This window comes from Canis aureus, chromosome 29, assembly GCF_053574225.1.
Source record: "Canis aureus isolate CA01 chromosome 29, VMU_Caureus_v.1.0, whole genome shotgun sequence".
In the NCBI taxonomy this organism is placed as follows: Eukaryota; Metazoa; Chordata; class Mammalia; order Carnivora; family Canidae; genus Canis; species Canis aureus.
The window spans coordinates 35,517,130-35,533,717 of NC_135639.1; the positions used below are offsets into that span (position 1 = coordinate 35,517,130).

General features: G+C 36.6%; 1 protein-coding gene across 5 annotated transcripts in view; it reads right to left on the minus strand.

Moving 5' to 3' along the window:
- PCGF5 (polycomb group ring finger 5) overlaps positions 1-16,588 on the minus strand; it is a 121,322-nt gene that overhangs the window by 33,117 nt on the left and 71,617 nt on the right. For all 5 annotated transcript variants that reach the window (XR_013368235.1, XM_077878425.1, XM_077878426.1 and 2 more), the window contains 4 exons: positions 16,235-16,331; positions 7,336-7,391; positions 7,163-7,222; positions 4,417-4,565 (listed from right to left, as the gene is read on the minus strand). Coding sequence is in view for 4 of the 5 variants with exons in the window: in XM_077878425.1 (XP_077734551.1) it covers positions 4,417-4,565; positions 7,163-7,222; positions 7,336-7,391; positions 16,235-16,331 (362 nt within the window). In the remaining variant the exon portion in view is untranslated. The remainder of the gene's footprint in view (positions 1-4,416; positions 4,566-7,162; positions 7,223-7,335; positions 7,392-16,234; positions 16,332-16,588) is intronic.

The window sequence follows — 16,588 nt, forward strand, 5'->3', positions numbered from 1 at the left end:
TTGTTTTTCTTTGTTTAGTGACTTTTCTAAACTAATTCTATGAAGCCTGCATTCTTTACAATATGTGGCCACTGAAGTTTCCACCCACTGGTTGGCAAGTGACTGAACAGAGATTTCCTTGTACATTTGGAACCAATAAATCTCCCAGTCTTTGCTAAGAGACAATGTATTTTGGGGCACATCTCCAACACTCACTCAAACAGGTTATTGACAACTCTGCCTTAATCTCATATCCTGCTTATGCAGAGCCTCAAGGTCAGCAAGAGGTGAGAGTTTAAGGCGTACTTAGGTCTTTCCTGAGCATGTACACAGTCCTATGTATATGCTTGGAATTGGAGATTCCCAGCAATATGTTAGAGCTTTTCAAAGCCCCTACAGACTTTGATATCTACAGACATCTTTTTCACCAGCTTTTCCTTTTAAGCTTTTTGGTTGTCTACTGTTTCTACTGTTTGCCCGAAATATTATCTATACCTCAGACAGCCATGGAGTTCAAATATTTGTAATTGGTTCTGAAAAATGTTCTGCCCTTCCCAGCTGACAGAATCTTTTTCTACTGGTCAATCTCCATGTCAGGTCTAATACAGCCAGCTCATAAGTGAGGTGTTCCAAAGACTACCAGACAGGTCAAATAAAAATAATTATTTGGCCAATTAGGCTTTGAAATAGTTCCACCTGTTATGCCCTTCGGTGCCTGAAAGGCTATAGTGGGAAAGTTGGCTGTTCTTTTTCAAGGTTACTCCAGAGCTGGAGAGTGGGAGATTGGACTAAGGCAAGTTAAAATGCCACAAACCTCACCGTTCACACCATTTTCTTGATCAAATGCTCTATGGGTTTCTGCAGATCTTTTTTTTTTAATTTTTATTTATTTATGATAGTCACAGAGAGAGAGAGAGAGAGAGAGAGGCAGAGACACAGGCAGAGGGAGAAGCAGGCCCCATGCACCGGGAGCCCGACGTGGGATTCGATCCCGGGTCTCCAGGATCGTGCCCTGGGCCAAAGGCAGGCACTAAACCGCTGCGCTACCCAGGGATCCCTGCAGGTCTTTGATTAATTACCAAATTTCTGAAAAAGTTGATTCTAAGAGGTGTTTTTTTTTTTTTTTTTGTAGTTTTTTTTCATTGCTTTTATGGAGGAGTGAACTTTTGAAGGGCTTTATGGTACTATTTTCACTGCCTTCCTCTCCTGATTTTGATTTTTGGAATTACAAAAGTAGTAAGTACACTGTATAAACTGTACATGCAACTACGCCACATTTGAGAATCACACCCTACTGCAGAGAATTGAGATGCCTGAAAAGGCTGTAATGAAACACAGACATGGTTTCATTGCCTTGAAGAGGTCTGCAATCTAGTTTCAAGGATAAGACATATCCCCCAAAGATAAAAGACAGTATCAGTACCTGCTACCTTCAGAAATACAATAATGCTGACTTAATAACCACTTGAGGTATAAATGCAAATCCTACAGAATTTCAGAGAAGGGATTCACTAGGTTTGAAAAAGCATCACAAAGAATAGAGGTCTCTGCTTGAGTTTTGACAGATACATAGCAAAATGGTGGGTGAGAAGAGGCAAGAACAATGGGTATAATGGGAGATAAACTTATCATGATAGGGCTAGTTAGTGGAAGGCCCTGAATGCTAACATAAGATTTGATTCTATAGGCCAGAAGGTGGCAAACTATGGCCACAGCCCTCAAGACAGAATTACCTATTTTTGTAAGTAAAGTTTTATTGAAACACAAGCCAGTTCATTCACTACTATCTAAGGCTGCATTAGCACTATAATGAGTAAATGGAGTAGTTGCAACAGAGACCATATTTCATCTCTCTTTTTATACCTTTGTTGGGAGTTTCATAGGGCCTGAAATATTTACTATCTGTCCCTGATGTTGGCCATGACTCCGGCCCATACATTCAGGCTGTAGCCTCAGCCTTGGATAATAAAGAGACTGCTCAGAAAAATCTATACAAGGTGAGCAGCACTAGACTGAGGGGAAGTTTTCAGGACTTACGGCTAGTTGGAGAAAAACAGTAAAAGGTCAAAGATGACTCCAAGGTTTTGAACTTGTACGATTGGTACAAAGATTGTAGTGATAACCACAAAATAGCAAGTTTGGAGTACAGTTAGGTAAAAGTATAATGAATTTGTCTTTAAATATGTTAAGTTTCAGGTGTTACTAAAACTTCCAACTAAGATCTTTAAAAAGTAGGTTTCTTCAACTTGGGCGTGATGGCAGGGTTGGAAATGGGGACTTAAAAGTTCTTTGCAGACAATCATCATATGGTTTCACTCATATGGGGAATATAAAAATTAGTGAAAGGGATCATAGGGGAAAGGAGAGAAAATGAGTGGAAAAAATCAGAGAGGGTGACAAAATATGATAGACTCCTAACTCTGGGAAACGAACAAGGGGTAGGGGAAAGGGGAGGTGGGCGGGGGGGATGGGGTGACTGGGTGACAGTCACTGAGTGGGGCACTTGATGGGATGAGCACTGGGTGTTATACTATATGTTGGCAAATTGAACTCCAATAAAAAAAATACAAAAAAAAAAAAAAGAAAAAAGAAAAAAGAAAAACACTAAAAAAAAAAAAAAAAAAAGTTCTTTGCAGAGTTTAAGTCACAGAAAATAGAAGTGACCTCCTAGATAAATCCAGAGAGAGAATAATTGAGTGGAAGACTAGGTATTATGAGATATTCACATATATCAAGTAGAAGCCAGTAAGAAGGAGAGACAGCACAGAAATGGCCAGAGAAAAAAGGTAAGAATCAGGGTAGCAAAGCAGAAGTCTATAAGCTATGAAAATTGTTTTATGAATAGAAGGCACAAGGATGAAGAAAAGTTTATAAAGGAAAGAGTAAATGGATAAAAGGTCAACTGGGATGGTGAAGCATCAGAAAGGTCAAGAGAATATCAAGGAAGCAGTAATTTTTCAGAATCATAGCTTTAATACTAGAAATTCTACAGGAAGGAGACTTCATATTTATTTATGAAAAGATATTCAGCTTTTCTACTGACTGAATTTTCAAGATACAACATACAATTTATAAGATAGTAACTCATGTATCAGAGAGCTAAAGGATGATCACAATCTCCATTAAGAACAATCTATTAAAAAGAGGATTACAGAAATGACTGGCAATAAGAGATTAAGATTTTTAAAGACCCTGAAAAAAGACTTACAAAAAGGAAAGAGCATAAAAAAAAAAAAAAAAAAAAAAAAAAAAAAAAACAAGAGAAGCCTGGAAAGACAAATAGGTCCCATGGCCATGTCTCTAAAGACTGCTGCAGTTTATATACATGCCTTGTCTAACCACCTCTTAACTAAATTACTTTTTTTCATAACTGTTTCATGGAAAAATCCTGCTTAAAGTTCCTTGAGTGAGTAAATTCTTTCTTATTACTTATCTCTTCACTGAATCACTATACTCCTTTATATTCTTTGTTGTAAGATGCTAGGAAAACTTAATCTGAGTTGAAAAATTATTTGTTCTCAATTTCCTAGTAGGAAAATATCATTAAATATATTAGTGAAAAATTCAACCCACTCACATATTTTACAAGGGAAGTAAAAGAAAATAAGAGACACTGAGTATGGGTATTTATATAAAACATGGAATACAGAGAGGAAAAACAGTATTTTCAATCATTGACAAAAATTTCATTTAAGAGCTAAAGTTGTAAACATTCATAATGAAAAGGGAAGCTGCTTGCAGTAAAAAGGGCAGAAAACATTATTTAAATAACACCATTTAAAGACCAAAGAGGATAAATTAAAGTGAACAAGGTGTTTTAAACTATTATATAGATTGTTCACAATAAGGTTGAAATAGCAAGTACATACAAAGGGAAACAGGATTAGAAGGGGCGATTCTACAGGAAATATCTGGGAGACTTCAAGACTTTTAAAGTTAGAGGTACTTTAGGACACCTAATTTTACTTCAAAACCAGTTATATTATTTATAAACTGTATTAGCCATGACATGAACAGTTTTTTGAGTTGCAAATAAAAATAGAAAAATAAAAATGAGGAGAGGAGGAATGAAACAGTTGGAGACACTGCCCATCATGTGATGTAATGAACTGAACTGGTTACCACACATAAACTGGGAGAAACAATGTATATGAATTCCCAACAAAGGTATAAAAGGTGACAGAAAAATGGATGGGGTGATTCTTGGAATTAGCCACTAGGTGGTGGCATTGGCCCAGGACTGTTCAGTTGTGGGGGCTGGAAATCAGGCGTCAGTAACTGGTGTCATTTGTAGCTACAGGGCTGTCAGAGAATAGCATTCTACTTGATTATGTTAATAAAAATTTTGAAAGCCAACACTAGCTAAAATTCATCAACAATTATCAAAGATTTACTATAAAGTGATTATAAAAAATATAACTGTGCTTGTCCACTCACCTTTACTACATTGTCCCCTGATTGTCCATTATTTCGTAAACAATCTAGACATATAGCAATTTGTGGGTCACTTCTGTGATAGTCCTTATCATCTTGATTTTCATCACCTTCTTCATCTACTTTAGGTTTGTCAACTTTTGAAGTATCATCTGTATAATTTAAACGGAACTAAGTTAGATGTAACTCAAAGTTGATTTTAAGGTTAAGCAACAGTATATTAATCATCGAGCAAATCATCAAGTTAAGAATTTTAAACATTTTTGGTTTGATGAAGAATAAATGAAAATTTTAGTATCTTTAAAATGTTCCAACCAACTCAATAATAGAAATATTTTTAAAAAGCCATCAGTGACTTACTAACATAACCTAAAATTTCTAGGCTCACTGGCCAAATGAATGATTCAGGACTAGCTATATCTGGCCACAAAAATGATTGCAATTAGTGATTAGACCACTTAGAAAGTAGAGAGGATATAAAAATATTCCAAATTCTATATATATTCAAATTGGAAACCAAGTACTCTTTTTAAAGTATCAAATACTGAGTTCTCAAAATTTCAAATTATTATATATTCACAAAATCAACTAGTGAAATATGAGAATTAGCTTTTTAAACCTGTATGTAGCTATGTAACATGTTAAATCCATTAAAATCCATTTTGTATTTAACCTACAAAATACCTGCAGCCTATGTATAATACAACTCCATGTGCTGATTCATTTATTTATGGAGTCCCTTTAACTCTGTGTTTGATATGCATTGTGATACACTTGAGGGAATACTGAAACTAGAGGGTTATCACCCTCATCCTCACAGTGGTCAGGATACAGGAGGAGGGAGATACAGGCAAGTAAAGAAAACAGACCGATGGGAAGTATAATAAGGACTCTGATGGAAGAGGTAAAAATAGACTATGTGGGCACATATAAGAGAGGTATCCAAACTCTGGGTGAAGCAGAGATTCAGGGAAGATTTTCAGATAGAATATCTCTAAGCTGAAACTTGAAAGAACTAGCCAGTCAAGCATTATGGTACAGAAAATCCCAGAAAAAAGGAATGACAGGTTAGCTCCTCTTTAATGCCTAATAAAAGCATTACAGTTGTATTATAGAGGGCAGGTGGGTTCTCTTTCTTGTGCGTTCTTTTTTTTTTTTTTTAAAGATTTTATTTATTTATTCATAAGAGACACAGAGACATAGGCAGAGGGAGAAGCAGGATCCTGCAGGAACCTGATGCGGGACTTGATCGCAGGTCCCCAGGATCATGACCTGAGCCAAAGGCAGACACGCAACCACTGAGCCACCCAGGGGTCCCTGCTTTCTTTCTTCTATATATTTATATAGAATCCACATAGACAGGAGCTACCTTATATGAACCAAACTCCCAGCACCAAGAAGATTCAAATTCTCTACCCAAACTAAACATTATAAAATACTTTAAAAAGGGAGAAATATGGTTAAAGAGAGATACACACAAAGTAGGCTATAGTCCTTCATGAGTCCATCTATACGATACACAGAGTCATGGACTAAACCTACTATATATTTTCTACTGACAATTTCTTGGTTTCCTGTTCTCTTGAAAAGACAGTCAAAAATCGGAACATACAGTAAACTTTATATTATCTATACATAAAATTATAGCACTACTGTCTAAATTGCAACTTACACTTGGGTAAAACGAGTCTTTAGTGAAATCATTTTTTTGTTAGGCTTGGCTTCTTTGCCCATTTTGTTTGTTGTTATAGATAAAAAGATAATCCCTAACTACCTTATTCCAATAATTGAAAACTATTCTCAAACTTCCCCTGCTATTAGAAGCCAGTCTTGAACTGTTAAATTGAACTAGTTAAAACTATCATCCTCAGTTTACAGATGAAAAGAGACAGCATCTTGATTTATAACTGATAATCCTATGATCTTAAGGGTGAAGACTGAGCTCACAATGAGCCTATAAAAACATGTATACATCCTTAAAAGATTTCAATGGTATTTAGGCTATCCCGAAATAAATCTCATATTAAGTAACAGGAAAAGCATATTCTTCTTTATTATTTCAGATATGTTGTACTTTTTTTTTCTATTGTGTGAATTATACATACTAAAAGCCTTTTCTCTGCCCAGTAATGTTTGCCACTTTGCTGAGACTATTAAAAATTACTGATGGTGGAGTCTCCTGGGACCCAGAAGAGAAATATGGACACTCAGTTTAAGTGATGGAGAAAATTCCCCTAAGAATCTAGAAATATTTTTCATTTCCCAGGACATATAAATTTGTATAGTCTGAGTTCCACATATAAAAATATAATTCCAGATTATCATAGCATAGACAGATCTCCTGATCTGGCACTCAGCTACATCTTGGTTCCTTCTCCAATAAGGCAAACATACAAAATAAAATAAATAGAAAACCCCCTCAGGGTTTAGCTGCAGACCCTGGCTATTTCTTACTTCAATTTCCTTTAGCTCTCCAGCAAATATTGTTATAATGAGTAGTCAGTTTTCTCTTTTTTTTCTTTCCCAATTCTAATTTTTTCTATTTCCAATTGCTTTCAATTGGTGTGACTCCAGATTTACACAGATGTATATAAAATCACATGATTTTATACAAAAGGATCATAATGTAAACAAAGGGCTACATGAATTTTATACAAAAGAAATCTGAGCTTAACGTGATATTAATTCACCAAATCTACAAAAAGTAACCACTTTAAGAGAGTATCAGATATAGACGTAAGAAAGTCACCTTGTCCATTTTCTTGAGGCTTATTTTTCTTCCAAAATTCAGATTCACGCTCAAGTTCCTCTAATTTAAAAGAAAAAAGAAGTATAAAATAATAGAAACAATCATAAAATCTTTAGTAGAAATGTTGACTTCATAGAACACAAAAATCTGCAAGAAGCCGAAAAGCAACTTACGTTCTCGTAGTCCAGGGACCAGCTTAAATATAATTTCCTCTAATGTATTATCCAACCTTCCAAAGGGGGGAAAAAAGAGAATATACTAATAATGAAGATATCAAAATCCAATATTTAAATGGTTAAGAGATCTGTATCTTGCATGTATTACAAAATACAGGACATAGACAATTTCAGCATATCCACGATATCAAACTTCTCTGCATGCAGAGTGCACCCATTTCTAGCCTTTCCTGCAGTATTACAAAAATGGTCCCAGTCCCCAGCTCTCTCTACATCTCTATTCCCTAAGTAGGACTTTGAAATTCCTCCCTCAAGTAAAGGATGGCATCTATTTCCTCCCTTCAAGAATATCTATGAGCTAGCCTTGAAACATGCTTATTAGGACAACAGAAAATGGCACAAGTGACACCATGCTTAGCTCTGAGATAAAGCCGTAAGAGGCCTTCCAAGCTTCTGTGCACTCTCTTAGAATCCTGCCACCACACAGCAAGTCTGGATGATGGGACACCATGTAGAAGTGCCAAGTTGCCCTGCTGAGGCCATCTTAGACTCATTCATTCACTGTAGTCTCCTGAGTGAGTCCAGCCAAGACCAGAAGAACCACCACCTAGATCTGTGAACCACACAGAACTGTGAGGAATAAAATGCTTTTATTACTGTTTTAAACATGAAATTTAGGACTGGTTTGTTATGCAGCAATAGCTGATACACCTGCTCTCAAACTCTCTACCACCACTCTGGCTCTTTCCTGTAAAGGAAATAATGTTCATTCCTTCTAAGCAATTTAGACCTTTTAAGTCATTCTATCTTCCTAGATAAGAAATGTGTAAATATTTACTTTGCCATTTTTCCCATTTCCTTTTCCTGCTATGGAGGAGTGAAATGCTGCTTTTCGTGGCTGTTCCTTTGGTCTCCTGTTTCCACAGCCCCTCTGCTCTCTCAATCCCCCTTGCCCTGCTCAGCAGCATTATTCTTCTAGAATACAAACATGTACAATGTTCTCACTCTAAAAAACCCCAAAACTTTTGCTGAACCTATGTCTTTTCTTTTTTTTTTTTTTTTTTTTGAACCTATGTCTTTTCAAGCTGTTAGCAGTTTCTCAACCTCTTCTTCCAACTAGAAAAGTCTGAAAGCATGATTGACATTATTTCTGCCACACACTCTGGGTTTTGCTTCTTTTACTCTACTGTATTCCTGAAATCATCAGAACTTCCACACTGAATAGATTTAAATTCTTGCCTTAGAAAAAAAAAATAAATTGCCTTAGAATTATAGTTTAAAAATCGTAGATTATTTTTAAAAATCATTTTTTCTTCTATATTGCTTTACAGCAGTTTGACAGTGTTGCCCTAACACTGCTCCTTGAAAATTCCCCTTCCTGGTTTTTCCTTTTTCCTGTCTACTTTTCTTTATCCCTAAGTATTTTTAATTTTCCAACTACCTCAAAAATTGAGTATTCTCCATTGTTATGAACTCTGCACTTTCTTGATCTCTTCTACAGGCTGCCTGCCTTGATGATCGCATCTACTTTTGTGGCTTGAAAACATACAGGCAGATCATATGTGCGTGTGTATACATATGTACACACACATACATATACATTACACTTCTCTGCTGAGCTCAATTCTGTATTTCTAACTGATGCTGAAGATCTCAAGCACTTCCTTTGGCTCATCACTGTCAAGACTGTCTCATCTATCCTTCAACAAAACACTGAATACCTTTCTCCATGTCTTTCATTTTAAAAATTAAATTTAGAAATACCGTATCTCTCCCAAATAAAATCAAAATGAAAGAATTACCTGAGCCTTCCCCCACTTCAATTCACACATTTACTCATCAAACCCCACTGATTATGCCTTCTCCATGTTTCTCCCACCTAGTCTTCCCATACCTTTCATGCTTCTACTCCATCAATTGCCACACTTACAGGACAGCACAGCTACTTCCCTTTAAGTTGACATGCTCATAGTGAATCTTCCTTAAGCACTAATTTGTTCATTATCTGCCTGCTCAAGAACTAATTTCTTCCCACTACCTGGCTTTGAGTGTTTATATAACCTAAGTCCAACCTAAAACTATAACTGGTGCTACTGTCTCTCTTCTCTAGCTAACTGCCTTATTCAATTGTCCCTAAGAATGCCTTGTCATTTTCCGATCTGTTTTTCTTCCTCATTCTCTTCATCCTGACTCATATACTCTTTTCTTGCTCTCCAATCTAACCAATATTATCTTACTCTTTAAGACTTCATTCAAATACTAACTCATTCACAAAGTTTTCCCCAGATTTAATACTAGTAGTACTTAAGAGAAATATTTTTCTTAATATTCTTTCAGAGTAATATATACATACACACATATACGTAATGTGTGTGTGTATGTATACACACACACACACACACACAATTTACAGATCCAACTTCCCCATAAAACTCATGTTCAAATACAAAATTTTCACGCCCCACCCTCCCCATTCCTGATTCTTACAACCCCAGAGGGGTTTCAAATCCAACCTGTTTCTTTCTGGTAGCCACACTTTTTCTGCTGTCTACATTCTTCTGACTTCCTTTTATGGAAAATAAAGATTTGGTTCTCTGATTTCATCTTGCCAGGCCCGTTTCTTCCCAACATACACTATTCTCATCTTTCGGATATACTCTTATTACCATATCTTTCTGATATACTTTTATTACATTATTTTGGCTTAATAACCAGTGTTTACATGGTTATAATTATATAAATATTTACAGACATTAGTAGACATCCGTGCATTCAACTTTTTTCTTTCTTTAGAGTTAGTAGTTGCTTTCTTTTCTTCATTTTCTATATACCTATTTCCAAATTCCTTGAAAGAATTTGTTCTGTTCTCAAGCAGATCAGGAGTTGACAAGTTTCATTTCTGTTTCTCTGAGACATCCCTCACCAAATTAAAGTCCTCTGTCCTCCTATCCAGTTTAGGACTGACTGACACCAAGGTCTGTCATTAAAACCACACCTTTGATTCCCTTGTTTGTCCCTCTCTCATTTGCTCAAAATTTTTTGGTACAACCACAACACTGGCTAAATCCAATTAGATGCAGGTGTGGTTCTCCATTAACCACACCTGCATCCACAGCTAGGAAGAACACAACCACAGCCTTACAAATTCCTAACTACAACCCCCATGTGCCTTTAAAGTTGCTAAGAATCCTACTATACTTCCCCAGTCAATTTATTCTCACTTTCCTAAATGACACAATTTCTTCTCTCCTCAAATCACTACATCCCCTCTTCCAATCCTTACTCTTGGCTTATAAACATTTTCTCCTCAATGAAAAACTTCCACAGACTCTGACCACCATATGTACAGTGCATGCACTTACATATACTCCGCCCTCCTGTTCATTGCTACAGATGATGTCAGTCTATATAAAGCCAATCTCCTCTCTCATTCTATAAGATTCCATTCCCTCTCATCTACCCAAAGACATTGTTTCACCAATCCCCCCCTCCACTCCACTCTCCTACATTATTAACTTTCTGCTCTCTATTGGACCATTCCCTTCAAACATGCCATTTCTTTGGTCCTGTATCAAATGAAACAGAAACCTTTTGACCCTATTTCCCCTACCAGCTACTATCCTGTTTCTTTGCTCCCATTTGTGGCAAAACTTTGAAAGACTTGTCTATACTCACTATTTCTAATTACTCTTTCTCCCCTTCCTTCTTCAAACAATCCAGTTAGGTTTTTGCCTCTTGGCTCTACTGGAAGTACTCTTGTCAAGGCTGATGACCTCCATGTTAAACCCAAGCATCAGTTTTGTCTTTACCTTACTTGACTTCCAGGAACAATATCTGACACAGTCGATCACTGTCTTTTGATACACATTCTTCACTTGGCTTCCAAGCCACACTCCTGGATTTTCCTTCTACTTCACTGAACCTTTTCAGCTTCCTTTGCCTCTCTGATCTCTCAACATGGGAATGCTCCAAGGCTTGATCCTTGGTCCTCTTCTCTTCTTTTTCAAGTGCTCATCCTGTCTCACAGTTTAAATAGCTTCTATATGCTGAACACTACCAAATATTTATCTCTAGCCAGACCTCTTCCTTGAACCATAGACTTGTATAACCATCTGCCAATGTTCTCTTCTCTGAAATGACTAACAGACTCAACATGTCCAAAACCAAACTCCCAACTACTCCTCCCCCAACGCTGCTCTATCCTTAGTCTTCCCTGTCTCAGTTAATGACAACTCCGTTATTCTGGTTGCTCAGTCAGGAATCTCAGGTCAGGGTCTACTTATTCTCTCATACTGTATATCCAATCTACCAGCAAATCCTGCTGGATCTTCCTTTAAGCTGTATCTAGGATATAACCATCTCTTATCTGGATCACCACAATTACCTTAACTGGTCTCCCTGCTTCTACCTTTACCTTGCAATGTACAGTGTATTCTCAACATGGTCATCAGAATGATCCTTTTAAGCCAGGTCAGGTCTATCCTCTAACCAAAACCTTGCTGTGGTTTCCCATTTTACTCAATTTTTTTTTTTTTTTTTTTTACAGTGGCCTACATGCCTCCCATTACCTCTCTGCCCTCACCTCCCATATTCTCTCCCTTCTTCACTGTTGTCTGGCCACATTGGTCTCCTTGCTGTTCCTCAAACAAGTTTCAGGTGTACTCCTGACTTAGTTCCTTTGCACTGGCTGCTCCCTTTATCTGGAACTGGAAAACTTTCCCTAGATTATAGATGGCTAACCCCCTAATGGCCATTAATTTTTTGCTCAAAGTTCACCTTCTCATGAGGCCTATCCTCACCATTTCATTTAAAATTGCAATCTGTCCCTCCCTTCACACTCCTGAGCCTCCTCACCAGCATCTTCTCCTTTCTCCCCTTTGTTCTAATATACCACATGAGTAACTTATTTTACAGTTTGTTGTCTATCTCTCCCCACAAAAATATGAACCCTATAAGGGCAAAAGTCTTACCTAATCTATTTTGCCCACTAAAGCACCTGGTATGATGCCTTGAATAAAGCAGACATTCAGTAAATATTTGAATGAATGAATGCTTCCTCATAGAGTTTTCCATCCTCCTTCTATCATCTGTATCAGCAATGTCCAGTAGAAATATAATGTGAGTCAAATATGTAATTTTAAATTTTCTAGTGGGCACATTAACAAAAGTGTTTTACATGTTTTGTATAAAATTCTAATATCTAGTTTATGCATTAAAATATTTAACAATGCATTTGTTTAGTAATTTTAATTTACTTAAGATTCTATTTAATGAAAAGGTTTCAGGTTTTCATTTAAATTAAATTAAATACTGTTTCACATTTTCATTTAAATTAAATTTAAAATTCCACTCCTCTGGTGTACTAGCAGCAACATCACAAGTATTTAACAGCCACCGTGGCTAATGGCTATCAGACTGAACAGCATGACACAGGCTGTTTTCTGGGCCTACTACACAGCTGCCATCCTCCATCTCTCTCCCATGTTAGATTCCCTTCCTCCTTGGTTTATGCTCTAGGAATTCTCCAGTAGCCTCCTGAGAAAGTATGTAGAAGGAAATTCTGTTGATACCTGTATAGCAACACAGTATTATCTACTGAAGAAACCTTGACTCCCCTTGTTTTTTGCTAACAAAATATGATTATGTTCTGGCAATATGTCCAGCTTTAGGCAAAAATCAAAATTTGCTAAGGCACCCCTAGACCCCATACTACCCCTTTACCTAGGGTTTGCATGTGACCTAATTTGGACTAGTAAGTGAAACCCTGCTGCAGGACCCTTTGGTGAAGGTTTTCTGCCTGCCATCTCCCAGCAAACCTGGTCTCCTGCGGCTGCTCAGCTATCACTACCAACCGTATAGTTTCCAATTCCCATTTTTGCTCCCATCACTTCTTTTCCTTTCAACAAGAATTTACTGAGAACCCATTGTATTCCAGGAGTTATTTCCAGGTACCAAGAATATTGAAGTTCTTGTTCTTATCTCTGTTTGTCTTTAAAAGTTATTCTTTTGTAGAATAACTTTAGTGGGATAGGAGGAAAAAAAAGGATATCATTAGATAAACTGACAACACTGGAATATGGAGGACAGTTTAAATATTGTACCAATGTGATCACACTCTAGTTATGTAAGATAATATCTCTAGTTGTAGGAAATACACACTAAAGTAGTTGGGGGTAAGGAGCCATTAAGTATGTGACTTACTCTGTAATGGTTCAGAAAAAAACAGAGAGCAGGTATGCATGCATATGATAAAGCAAATGAGATAAAATGTTAACAATAAACTAATTTGGGTAAAGAGAATCAAGTGTTTCTTGTATTTTGGGATTTTTTTGTGAGTTTTAAATTATTTTCAAACAAAAAGTTTAAAAAAAATGTCGATGTCATACTTTAGCCAAGGGAGGACATTTGATTAAATGGTCATTGGATCCCTTCAGGTATCTAACAGCCAAAACCAAGAATTTTTCTTCCAACATAGCACTTTAAAATGGAGTAGGTAATAATTATTAACTGTTTGGTATGGTTTTTGATGAAAGCATTAGAAAAAAATTTTAGAGGAAGAGTTCACATTGTTCTCTGAGTGACTTAAATCAGAGTTTCTTGACCTCCATACTATTGACATTTGGGGCTGGCTCTCTGGTGTGGGAGGAGGCTTCCTGTGAATCACAGGATGCTCAGTGGTGTCCAGCATATCTAGCTCAGTGGTGTCCAGCCATCTATCCTACTAGATGCCATCAACACCCACCCAGACCTGACAATCAAAAATGTCTCCAGATGTTGCTAAAAGTACACGGTGGGGCGGGGTGGGCACAAAATCACCAGTGGTTGAGAAGCACTGATATAAATCCAACTAGGAGAAGTCCTGCCCAGGGCGATAGACTATAGTAGAACAGTGGTTCTCAAATGTTAGCTTATGTCAGAAACACCTGGAAAGCTTGCTGACTAAGATGGGCTCCACTCTCATGTTCCTCAATCAGCAGATCTGAGGTGGGGTCAAGAATTGTCATTTCTAGCAAGATACTAATGGTTCGGGGACCACACTTTGAAAATCACTGGGCTTGACATTTACCTACAGAAAAATTACTACAATGACAGGCACTAAAATTAAAAAAAAAAATGTCTGAAATGTAAGACTTGCAAATCCAGATTTATAGAATGATGGCAAATATTACACAGATTATGAGGGTTACATAGAGGCTATCTAGAGACTATCTAGTTGTTTTTAGATATGTACTTCCCTAAGACCACACAGTTGATCAGTGGTGGAGCTATGATAGGAAAAGTAGGAAGAAAATGAGTTTACTGGTAAGGACATCTGGCTTGTAGCTGCAAAATGACATGTGCATGTTAAAGTTCTAAGCAAAGCTGTGTCACTCACTTCTATAGATTTCAGTTTCCTAATCTGGAGAAAAAGGGTTTAGATTAGGAGCTGACAGACTACTTCTAACTTTATTTTTTTTATTTTTTATTTTCTTATAAATTTATTTTTTATTGGTGTTCAATTTGCCAACATATAGAATAACACCCAGTGCTCATCCTATCAAGTGCCCCACTCAGTGCCTATCACCCAGTCACCCCCACTTCCTGCCCACCTCCCCTTCCACCAACCCTAGTTCGTTTCCCAGAGTTAGGAGTCTCTCATGTTCTGTCTCCCTTTCTGATATTTCCCACTCATTTTTCTCCTTTCCCCTTTATTCCCTTTCACTATTTTTTATATTTCCCAAATGAATGAGAACATATAATGTTTGTCCTTCTCTGATTGACTTATTTCACTCAGTATAATACCCTCCAGTTCCATCCACGTTGAAGCAAATGGTGGGTATTTGTTGTTTCTAATGGCTGAGGAATATTCCATTGTATACATAAACCCCACCTTCTTTATCCACTCATCTTTCGATGGACACCGAGGCTCCTTCCACAGTTTGGTTATTGTGGACATTGCTGCTATAAACATCGGGGTGCAGGTGTCCCAGCGTTTCATTGCATCTGCATCTTTGGGGTAAATCCCCAGCAGTGCAATTGCTGGGTCATAGGGCAGGACTATTTTTAACTCTTTGAGGAACCTCCACACAGTTTTCCAGAGTGGCTGCACCAGTTCACATTCCCACCAACAGTGCAAGAGGGTTCCCCTTTCTCCACATCCTCTCCAACATTTGTGGTTTCCTGCCTTGTTAATTTCCCCCATTCTCACTGGTGTGAGGTGGTATCTCATTGTGGTTTTGATTTGTATTTCCCTGATGTCAAGTGATACAGAGCATTTTCTCATGTGCTTGTTGGCCATGTCTATGTCTTCCTCTGTGAGATTTCTGTTCATGTCTTTTGTCCATTTCATGATTGGATTGTTTGTTTCTTTGGTGTTGAGTTTAATAAGTTCTTTATAGATCTTGGAAACTAACCCTTTATCTTACTACTTCTAACTTTAAAAGTACAGAATTACACTTCTTAAGTGAATGGTAGTTATTTAAAAAAAATTCTTTAAGTTTTACATAAATGTTTATATACTCTTTTGATATAAGTAAAAAATTAATAGTACCAAGGTCAGCCTCCCTTACTGTTAGGCCTGTCCTCTCCTTCTAGTGCTATGTTGTTCCATGAAAGCACAGTTACGTGTCAAATGTTAAAATACCTAAAATAATTGCAACTAAAGTAGCTTTGAGATAAAACTATAATTTTAAATTTGGAAATAAATTTCTTAAATATTTAATGTTTAACATCTACAGACTTATTTTTAAATTTCTATTAATAATAGAATGCTTTAAATGCTTTAAAGTGAAAACAAAAACTTCACAAAACCTGTATTAACTGAGTCAAGGTGCTAACAAATATTTTGATGCATAATAAAACATATTAAGAGTTCACATAATTTAAGTTAGATGAACTATAAAATACATTTACTTACCTCAACATTTCTAATGGATTTGTCTCATGGACTTGGATGCCACACCTTGGACAGTCATTGCTATCTTCAAAGTGCTGTACAATACAAGTCTTACAGACTAAGAAGAAAGAAGATGTTAGATTAAAATGCATCATGTGAATTTCAACTAAATGTAATTAAAAACAGTCCTTAAGAATTGCCTATTATAGGTAGAATAGTATTCTTTAACCAAACTTTATAAAACTTTAAAATTCTAACAGTGTAAAAAAAAAAAAAAAAAAAAAGACCCAACTGAAACAAAGCTTAAAGTCAATGATATAAAAAGTATATGTTACTCCGCTAATTGCTTTCTTAAATATATTCACAAACCAAATA